The sequence below is a fragment of the Macaca thibetana genome, chromosome 6, assembly GCF_024542745.1.
Source record: "Macaca thibetana thibetana isolate TM-01 chromosome 6, ASM2454274v1, whole genome shotgun sequence".
Lineage (NCBI taxonomy): Eukaryota > Metazoa > Chordata > Mammalia > Primates > Cercopithecidae > Macaca > Macaca thibetana.
Window position 1 is genome coordinate 150,802,106 of NC_065583.1, and position 15,354 is coordinate 150,817,459.

General features: G+C 33.8%; 1 protein-coding gene across 1 annotated transcript; it reads right to left on the reverse strand.

Annotated features, from left to right (window-relative positions):
• Positions 1–5,150: 5,150 nt before the first annotated feature.
• Positions 5,151–6,395, reverse strand: LOC126956424 (poly(rC)-binding protein 2-like). Its single transcript, XM_050793388.1, has one exon. It carries the CDS (start codon positions 6,389–6,391, stop codon positions 5,333–5,335), a length of 1,059 nt encoding a protein of 352 aa, XP_050649345.1. The 5' UTR covers positions 6,392–6,395; the 3' UTR covers positions 5,151–5,332.
• Positions 6,396–15,354: the final 8,959 nt, after the last annotated feature.

A 15,354-nucleotide genomic window follows, 5' to 3' on the forward strand; every position in this document is an offset into this window, starting at 1 on the left:
ACCAAATATACTTTAAGTAAATAGAGTTAATTAGGGAGTATTCAGCAGCAAACAATGCAAGAGTAAATAAAGCAAATTAATATGATTAGTTCTGAATCTCAAAAATTTTAAGTGTGGTAGAAGAAAATGATATTTTTAGTGTGTTCTTTGTATACACAGAAAATGAAATAGTAAAACTGTTGAAAAAATAGCAATGCACTCCATTTTATTGTTGCTTTTGGGGATAGCATTAACGGAGGTGTAGGAGTTTAATAGGTATAATAGATTTGGGATGATGTGAAATGTACGTAGGAAAAAACATAAACAAGGGCAGAAGAGACTGAATATTTTTGTGTAGAATTAACGAATGTCTGTGTAAGTTCCTATCATTAGAATGTTAACATTTATTTACAGTAACACAATGATTATAATAGTTGTCAAATAGAATTAATCTATTGTTTCATATTATAGGTAATAACATTTTTACTTTATTTATTTATTTATTTATTTATTTATTTATTTATTTATGACATAATCTTGCTCTGTCTCCCAGACTGGAGTGCAGTCATGTGATCTCGATTCACTGCAAACTCCACCTCCCAGGTGCAAGCAACTTTCATGCTTCAGCCTCCTGAGTAGCCAGAATTACTGGTGTGCACCACCACACTCAGCTGATTTTTGTATTTTTAGTAGAGATGGGGTTTCGCAATATTGCCCAGGTTCGTCTCAAACTCCAGACCTCAAGTGATCATCCTTCTGCCAGTGCCTCCCAAACTGCTGGGATTACAGGTGTGAGCCACCACGCCAGCCCAATATTTGCACTTTAACATTTTGCAAAACTAAGTTAACTTTTTTTGAAAATTATAGTCATATTCACAGTGATGACCATCAGAAAAGAACAATATCTTTTTTCTCCAAATAATACTTTAGAGTTTATTAAATAACAAACATATGAGAGGTATTTAATACATTACAAATTGAGAAGATTCAATTTCAATTTACAATTAGATATTGGTATAATCATTTTGTTGGTAAAAATGTAAAAGCCTAATAATAACAAGTATTAGCATGGATATAGGGTAACCATAACTTGTATATATGGATACAATCACTGTTGATAAATTTTGGCAGTATCTACTTAGCTATACATGCTACCCACTATTTTTACTCCAAATGTAATATCTAATTATGATGCCTACATATATTCACCAAATGCATATATTAGCATGTTTAGAGAAACAATATCTAGAAATAATCCAAATGTCCATCAATAGAATATTTTGCCATTGTCACAAAATAGCATACTGTTTGTGTATTAGTTTGTTCTCACGCTGCTAATAACTCATACCCAAGACTGGATAATTATAAAGGAAACAGATTTAATTGACTCACAGTTCCACATGTCTGCGGAAGTCCCACAATCATGGTGGAAGACAAAAGAGAAGCAAGGGCACATCTTACAAGGCAGCAAGCAAGAGAGCTTGTGCCAGAGAACTCGCATTAGTAAAACTATCAGAACTCATGAGACTTATTCACTACTGCAAGAAGAGTATGGAGGAAACCACCCCCGTGATTCAATTATCTCCACCTAGCGCCCAATTTAACACATGGGAATTATTCAATTCAAGGTAAGATTTCGGTGGGGACACAGCCAACTCCTAAAAATCTGGTAATAAAAAGAAATGACATATAACTACATGCAACCGTAAGAAATCTTATGCAAAAGTGCATATATGCAGCTCCATTGACATGAAACTACAAAATAGGCAAAATGTGTCTAAGCTATTAGAAGTCATGAGAGAGGTCAATCTTGGATGCAGGATGTAGTGACTGAAAGGGGAAATAAAGATAATACCCAGAGTGCTAACAATATTATATATATTTTTGTTTAGGGTTCTAGGTGCAGACGTATGTTCAAGCCAATGTTCACATTATTCTGAAAAAGAAAATGTGGGGAATATGAAATTATTTAAGACATATAAAAGAAACATAATGGGAGGCTTGCCATAAAAGAAGTATACCACTACAGGAAATTAATACCTCTCACCCTCTCATCCTCTACTTTCTTAGTGGTAGAGAATAGAATTCAGAAGCAAATAAGAAATTACATTTTTTTCTTTATTAGTGGTAACAATTTGCCAATAATTTTACTTTAATGAAGTTACTTAAGAGAGCTTAGCTGAAACCTACAATAAAAATGGAAAATAATAATACCTTCCCAGATTTTGTATATTGTTTGCAAAAACTAGAGTCCTCAGAATAGATACAGCCAACTAGCCTATTTGTTAACCTATTTGTAGGTAAAGAAGTTGGAGAACACTACTCTCTTTTTGTTTGTTTGTTTTGTTGTTGTAGGGATGCTCCATGGGGAGAAGAGTCACAGGTCCAGCACAAGGCACAACTACGAAGGACGTGACATTCTTTGGTCACCGTTGCCTTTCCTGGCATGTGTCTTGGCAGGCAGGTGCCTCTACTGGGGAGAATATTACTCTTAATACTACATCTACTACCGCAACTACATCTACTAATTAAAAGTTGACATTGATCAAGTAGTTAAATATTTCTGGCAACCTCGTAAGCACTGATGTACAGTAGTTTAACACATCTTCAGACACTATTATTATTGTCTATTATAGGCAAGGTTACCATGACAGAGATTGATCATAAACTTTGTCCAATATCACATATTTAGAAGACAAAGTTTGGTCTCAGGAAATCTGAATCTCACCCCTTTCCCTCTCACTATCCCTCTTTCTTTCCCTCCCCTTTCCTTATCATGTTATTAATTAGGTCCATCTGTACAAAGAGACCCCAACCTGCAACAATAATATCAAATTAGTAAGCTATTGTGATGTCATAAAAATTGTAAAGTTAAAATAATAACAAAATGTTTCTCAGAGACTCCACAGTGACAAATTGTTTTTTGTTTGTTTTTTGTTTTGTTTGTTTGTTTGTTTGTTTTACTGTAGAGAATAGAGTGCATGCATGCACTCTTGGTGAACAACAACAGATAGTAGTGAACAAAACTTCAACTTCAACTGCCCCCTGGAAGTAATGAAAGGCCTAGGAATATACTTATGTTGGTTCTTGCTGGACTACATCAAGTTTGCTTTCATTTTCACCCCTGAAATTTATTTTCTTAAATTTTGAGCAAGTTTTTCAAGGCGAATCTTGACAAGAAATTTTATGTTCTATTATTTTCAGTAAATGTGTCTTATTTAATAGTATTATATAAAATTAGAATTATTCGCTAATGTAGTGGTTCTTCTCCAAATAATATACCTAGTTTGAACATCTTTTGAAATAACAGTAAAATGTAGACAAATCTGCCCTAAAGGTTTAGGTAGACTATTCATAATGTAATCATCCTACACTTTATAAAACTGCTTTCATAATGTGATACAGCTGGATAGATATTGAACACGCAAAAGAAGTTTATTACTTAGATTATTTTTATTTTTGAAACAGATGGTTCTTTTATGGTAAATTGGATTTTAATAATACAGAGAGAAATGAAAAATGTAATCTTTCAGTATAAGTTTATCATAATTTAACAGAACATTCTATAAAAATGCTTCTCATAATTTCAAAAGTTTTACCTTGAAATTCACTCATTTTACAAATGTTTGTGTAGTTGGTAATCATCATTATCTACTTACAGAACTGTCTACATTATCCATTTGAATCAGTCATTAATTTAACAGCTAATCATGATTAATATCAGTCTCTTTATGGGTGGATCCATAAATCACAAGACATTAATTAATGGAAATGAAATTAAAGGGATTGAGAAGTACCTTAATAAATAGTAACACATAATTATTTTAATTACTTTCTTCACACCATATATTTTAGTTACTCTCCTAAAATAAAGATACCTGAAATAAGTTACTTCTATTAATTTTCTTTACCTTAAAACTTTTTGAATATGGCAAATAAAATAAATGATCTTCTCAATACTAAATATGGGATATAGTTTGGCTTTCAGATGGAAAGCGACTAGTTCACACGAAAGATGTGGAAATGGAAACACAGGCCTCTATTATTTGGACAGTAAACAGAACAAAATACAGTCCTATCTTAGCGAAATGAACTTCATTTTTTTTGGTATGTTAGTCATATATTCAATTCTTTGGCTGAAGTCTATAATTATTTCAAAAAAATAATAAAATGCTCATCATTTCTATGGAGACAAATACGAAAAATGAGTTCTGTATGTAACTTTTAAATTATGTGCATATTTATTATAATGCTTTCCTAGGACATCTAAAAAAATATCTAATCAATATGTGAGAATGAGTATTATTGTGACCATTTCCTATGTTTAAGTAGAATATTGCTAAGGTTTAATGGTCATAGTTCAGTGACCCACACCCATAATTACACTCTAGACCATGTAACTGTTTGATAAGAATATCATTAATTAAACGTTTGCTTCTTCTAACTTTTGCAATGTAATGTAGTATAACTACTCTTTGATTTCAAGATACATTCTGGTTTATTGACATTTCCGCTCTTTCCAATTCAAAAACCTACTTCTTTTTCTTCATTTTTCTCAAGGCCGTTTTAGTTTTTCTTGTCTATCATTAAAGTAATACTTTTATTTATATGCAAAAGTGTATTCATCCTCTTTCTTTTTCTCAAATTCTGCCAGCAAAAGATTCAGTCTGAATGATTTTAAGCCTCCAGTCTTCATCTTTAACTATTCAAGTGACTTATGTTGATATAAAAGTTCACATAAAATGTTTACATTTTCTGCTATAAACTCAGCAAAGCCACTTTTAAATTGTCCTACACTTTTGATAATTTTTTTTCACATTCTGTGGTAATTTTTCAAATGTTCTTTTTTTCAACTTTCAGTTCTTTATATCTCCATTCTTACTCAAAGCATACAACTTCATAAGAAAAATAGATGCATTCAAAAAGAAAGTTGCAAAACTTCTTTTTTTTTCTTCCAGTCCATCTTTTAATTTTTTTGAAAAATTCCTGACATTACAGAGCTAAACTGAAATGTATTAATATTCCACTCTTACATTTCCATAACAAACAGAAAAATTCATGAGCCAAAAAAAAAAACCAAAAAAACAAAACAAAAAAAAATCCAAAAAAAAAAAAAAAAAAACCCCAGGGAGAAGCTTATAAAACTAAATATGGATCTCAGCATCAACAGCTGAACAGAGAAAGGAATTAAAACGCTTTAATTTAAAAATCACGAGTGGATGATAAAGTGTGTAGAAACTGAAAATTTACAAACTATTTAAAACCTGGAATCGCTGACTGTTCAGAAACTACACAGATGGATCATGGGTGGAGGTGAACAGCAGAAAGCGATTATGGATGAATCTGCATTGTTCTAGCTGCTCCCCATGCCACCCGTCTCCGAGGAAAGCCTGACATTGATTAGATATTGAGCCAGGCTAATGCTGGCAGCAGATCCAGTGATGGTAACCTTCCTATCAGTAGATCCTTCCACTGGGTTCGCAATTTTGATCTGCGCCCCAGACGTCTGACGGATCTCATTGATTTTGGCGCCTTGACGCCCGATTATGCAGCCAATCAAATCATTTGGAATGGTGAGTTCATGAGAAGTAGTCTGAGCAGATGCATCCAAACCTGCCCAATAGCCTTTCACTTCTGGAGAGCTGGATTCAATGCCACTGAATCCGGTGTTGCCATGCGTCATGGGAAAATGAGACTGTTGCATTGCCAACTGGTGCAGCTTGGTCAACTCTAGAGGTGGTCCCTCCAGGTCAGGGTTGAGGCACATGGACGGTGTGGTGTGGGGAAAGCTCGCACTGTTGCTGCCTGTGCTGTACCTGTCCTGACCACCTGCAAAGATGACCGGAGAGCTGGACAGCATGGCCCGGTACGGGATGGTCACGCCTTTCGGGGGGGACTGGGAGAGAGTCTCCAACATGACCACGCAGATCTGTTTGACACACTCAATGATGGATTGCGGAATGCCAGCACTAGTGATGGCCCACTCAGTTGAGTTGGGTAGCATATCCCCTGCCACCTGGACCTGAGCCCCTGTACTCTCTCGTATTTCCTTGATCTTGCAACCACCTTTTCCGATGAGAGAGCCACACTGACTTGCAGGGACCACCAGCCTCAGGGTGACCGGGGTTCTACTGGCAGCTGTGCTATTGGTCATAGAGCTGCTTATGTCCTCTTCCAGTTTGTCAATGATCATAGCAAAGGCTTTGAAGATGGCATTAGTGGGTACAGCCAAAGTGATAATTCTCTCAGGACAATTCCCTTCTGAGATGTTGATACCTGCACCACTCTCCTCGCGCATCTTCTTAACTGATTCTCCTTTCTTTCCGATGATACTGCCAACTTCCTTTCCATGCATAAGTAGCCGGTTGGTGAGAGTGACATTTAATCCACCTTCAATCATACCGGTGTCCATGTCGAGCAGTAAAACTTCTTATTTCAAATACTATAACATCTGCATTCATTGTAGTCTTTTTACTCCTATCATAAAGGAAGAGCTCACCTCTGCCAGCAGTTTGGATCCCAGTCACTCCTACTCTTCAAGGAATGTATATTACTAGTATTGAACAACCTTGGCAAGTAATTATATCAGTCTTCTTATTTGCTGTAAATGACAGCATTTTTCTTGCTTCTCAATTTTTATTCCTTTTTTTCCCTATTTTCACGTGTCTCCTTACTTTGACTATGTTATTCCTGCCACGAAATTGAAGAGAGGCACTGAAAGATCACCTTATTGATCTTGCTGCACTAAATGGGAATGGTTGAAATAATCACTAAGAAGATTTATCATTATAAAACACATGTGTACATAATGTCAAAGCTGTAAAATCTATGAAGCAAAACTTGACGTAATCGACAAAAAAAAAGATCCTACAATAATAGTTGAAATCTCCAATACTCCACTTTCTACAGTGAATAGAACAATAAGATACAAAAGATAGAAAATCAATAAGGAAATAGAGGACTTGAACAATACTATAAAGTGATTGGAACTAACAGACATACAGAACACTCCACCCAATAAGAGAAAAAAATATGTACTTTTTCAAGTGCACATGGAAAAAATCTCCAGGATTAGATCATATGGTAGGCCAAATTCTAATAAATTTCAAAGCATCAATAATAATGTGTTATCTCAATCCATCAATCAACAAACAAGAAATAACAAATGTTGGTTAGGATGTAGAAAAATTCGAGTGCCTGTGTGTTGCTGATGAAAATGTATATGCTGTGGAAAACGATACTCTGATTTATCAAAAAAAAAAAAAAAAAAATGGAATGACCATATGACCGAGAAATTTTGTTTTTCAGTATATTTCAAAAATAATTGAAAGCAAAACCTCAAACATATATTGGTACATCAATGTTCATAGCATCACTATTCACAATAGCCAAAAGATGGAAACACATTGTGTTCATCAACCAATGAATAGGTAGCCAAAGTAAGGTGCATACATACTAGGGAATATCATTTGGCCTTAAAAGGAATGAAATTTTTATACATGCTACTGCAGGAATAAATCTTAAACACATTATGCTAAGTGAAATAAGTCAGAAACATAAGGACAAATAGCATGTAATTCAACTTATATGAGGTATCTAAAATAGTCAAATTCTTGGACAGATAATAGAATAGAGATTTCCAGAGGCTGTCAGAAAGGAACATTGAGGAGATATTGTTGAATAACTACAATGATTCAGTTTCAGAAGATAAAAAGCTTCTGACGAATGGTAATTACTGTTGCACAACAATGTTAGTTTACTTAATGGCACTGAATTGTACACTTAAATTATTAAAATGGTTACGTTTAATGTTATATGTATTTCATCATAATGAAACGGCAACAACAAAATAACAGAAATGAACTATTTTAAGAATTCCTGTTTATTGCCCATGAGTCTATCCGTTACTTCAATTATTATTATTATTTTTTTCTATCTAAGCTTGGCTAAGTTTAGTTTATTCATGCATCTGTGTTCATTTATGGGTCATGTCAGATACGGATCATGTTGCATGTTAGATGAGCCTTCTCACATGTGTGAGGTTTGGCTGGTACAACCAGTCTGATTTAGCTCTACTTCAAATTGTCTCTCATCCCCTAGAATGCTAATCTACGCTTTTAAGTCCTGGATTCAGAACTAGCACATTATTTCCACCGTGTTCTTTTAGTAAAAGTAAGTCACAAGCATACTCTAGATTCAAAAGATGGGAGAAGACACTCCACATTTTGAATACAGGAGCTCAAAATCACATTATAAAGAGCATGCAGAGTAATAATGTAGACTGATATCGCTCTAGTACAAAGATAAATGTTTTAGTATTTTTGCTTATATATGATTTACAATTTTAAAATTATGTTAATAAATAATATTTTTCAACATTTTTTCACTGTTCTTTTCTAGTTTTACTATCAGGATTTTAACAGCTTTATGACAAACAGTTCAGTGGGGTTTCTGTTTTTATATTCTTCGGTGAAGGCTATCGATTTGGGATCAATAAACCATAGAATATTACATTATTTTGAAGATAACACTTTCAATTTATTTTGTTTATCCATTGTGGCTATTTGTTTTATTATTTTTCCTAAATACAGGAAAATTATATGTGACAATTTTCACATGTATTGTTACTTTTGAATAGAGTTTCTTATACACATAGATCTTGATATTTTATTTGTATATTATAAATACTGCATTTAGTCAGGCACAGTGGTTTATGCCTTTAACTCCAGTACTTTGGGAGGTCAAGGCAGGAGGATCAGATGAAGTGGCATGTGCTTGTAATTCCAGATACTTTGGAGGTTGAGGCCAGAGGATCGCTTGAGCCTGGAGTTCAAGGTTATGGTGAACTATGATCATGCCACTGAACTCTGTTATGGGAAACATAGTGAGACCCTGTTCCAAATAATAATAATAATAATATGAATAAATGTTACATTCTAAATGAATATGATAGATAAATATATTCCATAATAAATATCATAATATATTTGATAAAATCTAACCTAAAATATTATGTTAGTTATAGAATAGATAATTTGTATAATACATATTACACATGAAAGATCTCATTTTCACATCTGCATGAACACATAAACTGAAATGTGAATCTTCTTTATAACTGACATTCAAAATTCTAATATTATGTCTATTTTTAATTCTATTTTCAGTTCATTTTGCTAGATTTTATTAGAGCAGAATTTGAGTGATCTATTATGCTAAAGAATAAAGAATTCAGAGAAAATGAATTTATTATTTTGTTCATTATCATGAAGTATTTTGACCTCAGATTTTCAAAACATAATAATGCTGCTGTAGAAAGTCATCCATCAGATGTCAATATGCAACTTCAAATAGGCTACTTCATCCTTGGAATAACGTTTGACAAGTACATAAATTACACAGACAAAATATAATGTATTTTTTATTATCTTAGAGCATCTTGCCATCAATCTGCTTTCTCATTATTTTAAAGGAAAAATAGGAATGCAAGTCATATTTAGAAGATTTTATTTCTTAGATTATTTCCACTTCATTTTAAAAGGAATGTTTTCCTTAAAATTTGGAAATTACAAAGTGATGCATATGTTTTTGTTTAATTTTATGTATCCTACTTTCTGACCAAAACTTTTTCCTGTTTGAAATTATTCTGTTCTAGTGAGTTGACTGCATTAGTTTCACACATTAATGGCACTGCAATCCATTGATCCTACACACTTTTAACTTTGTCTTATATTCTTGTTATCTTCTCTGTATCAATTTTTGGTTAAATACATATGTAATTAGGTTTTAATCTTTCCTCTTCTCCCTCACTTCTCAGTCTTGGAGTCTCCCCTCCTCTCTGACTATACTCATTTCAATGTTTTCTCATCTTTGATATCACTTATAAATCAGTGTCTTCCAGCTATATCTCTCGAGACTAGATATGTAGTCTTGAACGCCATACTCACATATTCAACTGTCTACTTGAAATCTCTATTTGGGTGAATAATAGATATCCCAAGTCCAACATATCCAAAATTAAACTCTTATTTCCCCTCCAAACTTGCTCCATAAGCAACCATCCCTATTTCAGTCAATAATAACTCCATCCTTTCTGTTGATTAGGTCAAATGCCTTTAAACCATTAACAACTCCTATTTTTCTCATAATCCACATACAATACATTGAGAAATATTCCTGGTTGTACCCTTACAATACATTCAGATTCAAGCCACTTCTCAGTGCCAGCAGTGTTTCCAATATAGGTCAAGCTGTCATCGAAAGTGACTTGAGTAAATTTAATACCTTCTTAATACGTCTAACCTAATTCTGTCTTTTCTGTCTTTCAGTCTATTTTTCAACAGAGAAATCAAAATTTTATTCAAATGCGAGTTATTTAGGATTCTGTGTGACCAGGTTCCAGCATTCCTTCTCCATTATCGTACTATTCTGAACTCTTTTACCACTCACCTTGTCCCAGCCACATTGTTTGGTTTTGTTCATCACACCAAGCACGCTGTCACCATAGGGTCTTCACACTGGCTGTTCTTTCTGCCTGAAACCATCTTTTCACAAATAAGGATATTAATCCCTTCAGTTCTTTCAAGACTTTGCTAAATAATTGCATTACAATAAAATAGATTTCTACCATTTGTTTAGAAATACAAGTGTCAGCCAAGCGCGGTGGCTCACGCCTGTAATCCCAGCATTTTGGGAGACCGAAGTGGGCGGATCACAAGGTCAAGAAATCGAGACCACCCTTGCCAACATGGTGAAACCCCATCTCACGTAAAAATACAAAAATTTGCTGGGCGTGGTGGCGCGCTACTCTGAAGGATGAGACGAGAGAATCGCTTGAACCCGGGAGGCGGAGGTTGCAGTGATCCGAGATCATGTCACTGCACTCCAGCCTGCGCGACAGGCTGAGACTCCGTTTAAAAAAAAAAAAAAAAAAAAAAAAAAAAAAAGGAAAGGCAAGTGTCAACTGCTCTGCTCACTCTAAACATAGGCTTTCCCAATACTTCATTCAGAAGTGTTCTATTATGCTTTTCATAGAATACATTGTCTTCTAAAGTACTGCACACGTCACTTATTTTTATACCTATTGTGACCTGCCTTCCTCTTTTAAAATACAAATATAATTAAGATAGAGATCATTGGTGTTATTTTGTTTGTTTGTTTTACTGATTTATCAATATGAAAAGCCTAGAATAATGCCTAATACAAAATTGTAGCTCAACTGTTATTTGGAAAATAGTTACCAAGATCTCTCAGGAGAGAACACTGTCCATTTGAAATTAATATATCAGTACTTTGAATCTGAGGTCCCATGGAGTTGTGACCCCATCCTCAGGAGAGAGAGGGAATATGACATGAGGCTGTATTATGGAAGATTTTTGGGAAGGGTCAAAGCTTGGTATTCAAATTAATTGTCACTTCTAAGGTGTAGTACTTTCAGTGAGATATAGCTGATGGGAGCAGCAAAAAAATGTATTCTTTCCCTATATCCAACCCACTTTAGTGCTTCCTCTTATGGAAATCAAGATGGATTCAGATGGCAAAGATAAATATGGTTTGATGAGACTCAGACATATTATTGAATTATAGAGTAAAGAAAGAAGAGTTTCAAGTGTTCAGAGTTGAGCAAAAATAGCATAATTTCTGAAAAGTTTCAACAGACCAGAAAAGTTAGCAATTGAGCAATTAGAGCAGATAATACACAAAGAAACAGTTATTAGAAAAAGAACAGAGGTATTAATGAAAATTTGCCTTTCTGCTAATAATGTGGGTGAATAGAATTCTATTGATCAAAAAATCTGAGTACTTAACCTAATTTTATTCTGTCTATGCTGACTTTATTTTCCATATTTAATTTATATTCAATATGAACTTTTTCATCTTTTAAAATGTTTAACTTTCTGACTAAATGTATTTAAATATTTTATGTTGTAAATATTTTAGGTTTATAATTGCCTTCAATATTCAACAAGTGAATCTTCATTCTCTCTACATTCTAGTCATAAAAGTTTGAAAACTGAAAGATAACTTTTTGGTTAAAAAATTATGAGGATTGAAAAAATGAAATCTCTAAAATTCACAAGAAGTATCCATCCCCACACAACAGTTAGATAGCTTTATTTTAATGTCTTTATATCAGGAAATCAAACAATAAAATATTGTCAATAACTTCTTCTTTTTTTTTTTTTTTTTTTTTTTTTTTGCCCAGGCTGGAGTTCGGTGGCACGATCTCGGCTCACTGCAAGTTCCACCTCCTGGGTTCACGCCATTCTCCTGCCTCAGCCTCCCAAGTAGCTGGGACTACAGGCACCCGCCACGATGCCCGGCTAATTTTTTGTATTTTCAGTAGAGATGGGGTTTCACCTTATTAGCCAGGATGGTCTCGATCTGCTGACCTCGTGATCCACCTGCCTCGGCCTCCCAAAGTGCTGGAATTGCAGGCGTGAGCCACCGGGCCCAGCCAATAACTTCATTTTTTAACTAAACTTAGGAAATCCCCCAAATTTTGTGTTAAATATTATTGCAATTTTCCATTCTTTTATCTCATTGGTGTGCTATGATAAAATAACCAGGTAACTCATACATAAAAGATACTTATTATTCACCAGTTCTGGAGGCTGGGAAGTCTAAGATCATATGACCAGCAGACTCAGTGTCACGTGAGGACCTGTTCTACAGATGCTATACACTCTCAGCATCTTCACATGGCGGGAAAAGCAGAATACACAAACCTTGTGTCCTCACATGGGGGAAGGAGCAAAAGGCCAAAAGAGGATAAATGCTGTTTTCACATCTAAGAAGAGATGGAAGGGCAAAAAATGGGCCAGACAGTTCTCTGAGGCCTCTTTGATAAGGTTACTAATCCCATTCATTAAGAATCTACCATCATAACCTAATCATCTCTAAAAGACTTTGCCTCTTAGTACTATCACAGTGGCAATTAAGTTTCAACACATGGATTTTAGGATGACAAGTTCAGTCCATAGCAATTATCAAAAAATGGTGTTAAGTGAAATATCATACAGTTGAGGACTGGTGAATTAATTATGCTATTATAATGAGACTATATATACAATATTATATTGCCTTTAAGTTGTTACTTAAAAACATTTTTATCAACAAAGAAAATATTTATGAAAAATAACATAATAAAATACATTGCAAAAAGTTGTACGATGTAAGGGCATATTTTGTTGAAGCACATAAAATAGTTCATATGGTCAAAAGACATGATTTTCATGTGCTTCAACCTAATAGATGTTATGAGAGAAAGAGGAAGAAGGAGAGAAAGGGTGGGGCGGGTCTTGCAAAGTATTAACTGTGGTTAAAGCATCTATCTAGCCTAGAGGCCCATTGTTTGGTTTAAATCTCAGTGTGGCTGATATTTCAGTGCTGTGCCTCAGTTTCCTCATTATCAAAGTGCTAATGAAAGCAATAAAGAGCATTTCATAAGGTGGTGAAAATACCCTCAAAGTTCTTAGAATGATGTCTGGAATATATTTGCTTCTCTATAGTTGATAAAGTATTTTAATTTTCTCTATTTTTTTGGATAGAGCCTGTATTATTCAATAGTAACATATTCAATAATCAAGGGTTTTTAATAGCATAAAATACATAGTTTAGACATATGGATCCATTATGCAAAAGAAACTCTGTTAAAAATAAATAAAATTAGTTAAATAACTCCTTAATGCCCTGATCATTTTTTTTATTATTTTATGGAGGGCTATCCTATACATTGTAGGAGGTTTACTCACATCTCCGGACTCTAATCAAAAGAAGCCACTAAACCCCACCCCTCTCCACCCGAATCTGCAAGTTGTAGTTGTCAAAAATGGTTCAAGGATTGCCAAATATAATCTGGGGTGGTAGGGGTAGTAAAGACACCCTTTCCCCCGTTAAGAACTGCCATACTAGATTGATATGAATGTATCAATATTTTCTGCAATTACAAATAACTCTTTAAATAGATAGCGATGCTTCATCAACAACTTAGAGAGTGAAAATTCTCAGAACTAATTTTTATATACTTTGATCTAACAAAATAGAATTCCAGTTTGTATTTTCACAAGATGTGAAATAAGATTTGATGCAGAGGCCAGAGATAAATATTTTCCAAATGTTTCTGTACATTGTTAACAACCCAGAAATTACTTGCATATCTAAATTTAATGATTTAGATATTTTATTTATGCAAGTCATACTGCTAAATATATTTTTTATCTGGCAGTATACATAGACTTTTACAAAACCCTGAATGACATTTCAAGTGTCATATAAATAAATATGAGAATTAATATAACCTCAATTACTGCCTACACTGGGCAAAATAGTTTAAAGGTACTCAGAGATTTAATAGCTAATGCTTGTTTGTGTATGCTACATGATGTATTTGAATATTCAGAAAAAATCAATTTTATGCATTACAAACTATAGAAAATCAGAATAAATTGCTAATTTAAAAGATAAATTTCACAATTTTCAGTAGATTTGTTATTCTCATCTTTTTTAACTAATGAATGACATTCATAGATAATGTGAATGTACAAGAATCATAACTTTGTAAAAGTGTAAGATAAGTTACCTTAATCTTTCCTTTTACAGAAGCTAATGGAATTCTAAGATATAATAATTGCTCAGTAAATAAGTTTTGAATCCATTTGTTTTGTTGGGAAGTGTAAACTTTGCCTGCCTTAAAATTTTGTGTTACCTAACTCTTTCCTCTCAAAGTATGTCCTGAACTCAGAAATATGCAAATAAATTCCCCTGTAATTTCCTAATAAAGCAATTTAAGGGCTTTCTCTTCCGTTCATTCTTCTTTTATTCATGGGCTAGCTACACTTTGAACATTCTGTCACTTTGTATTGAGTCACCTATTTATATAATCACGCTCTTGGTCATATTTGTCTAGACTTCTCTTGACATTGGACTGGTTTTCAACTTTTTCAGCTGTCTCATTATTTACCTTTATCTTCTCATATGTTTTACTAAAATTCCAAACAGGTTCTACCAGTATTTTTGACCAAGTACACAGTATATATATATATATATGCAATACTGTGAAAATATGTAAACTAGACATCCAAGTTTAGCTGATAATGATTAGAAAGCAGTATTTTTCTAACCTACTTAAAGTTGAACTCATATTTATCCAAGTATGTAACATGTTTTTGGCCACTTGGAATATTTCTTTTAACTATTTACTCCCTTACATTTGGGGTTATATTTACCCCATGTAATTTGTTTTGACCAATGGGTTGTGGGTGAAAGTTACAGTGCTTCACTTCGAAGATGAATCTTAAGAGATATCACGAGTTTCAGCTCACCTTTATGCTCTGGCGCTGCTCCATAAATGCAATGGTCTCAGGTAGTGGGCCT

Excerpts from the sequence above, each read along its gene's own strand:
- LOC126956424 (XM_050793388.1), bottom strand. The coding sequence starts at position 6,391 with ATGGACACCGGTATGATTGAAGGTGGATTAAATGTCACTCTCACCAAC.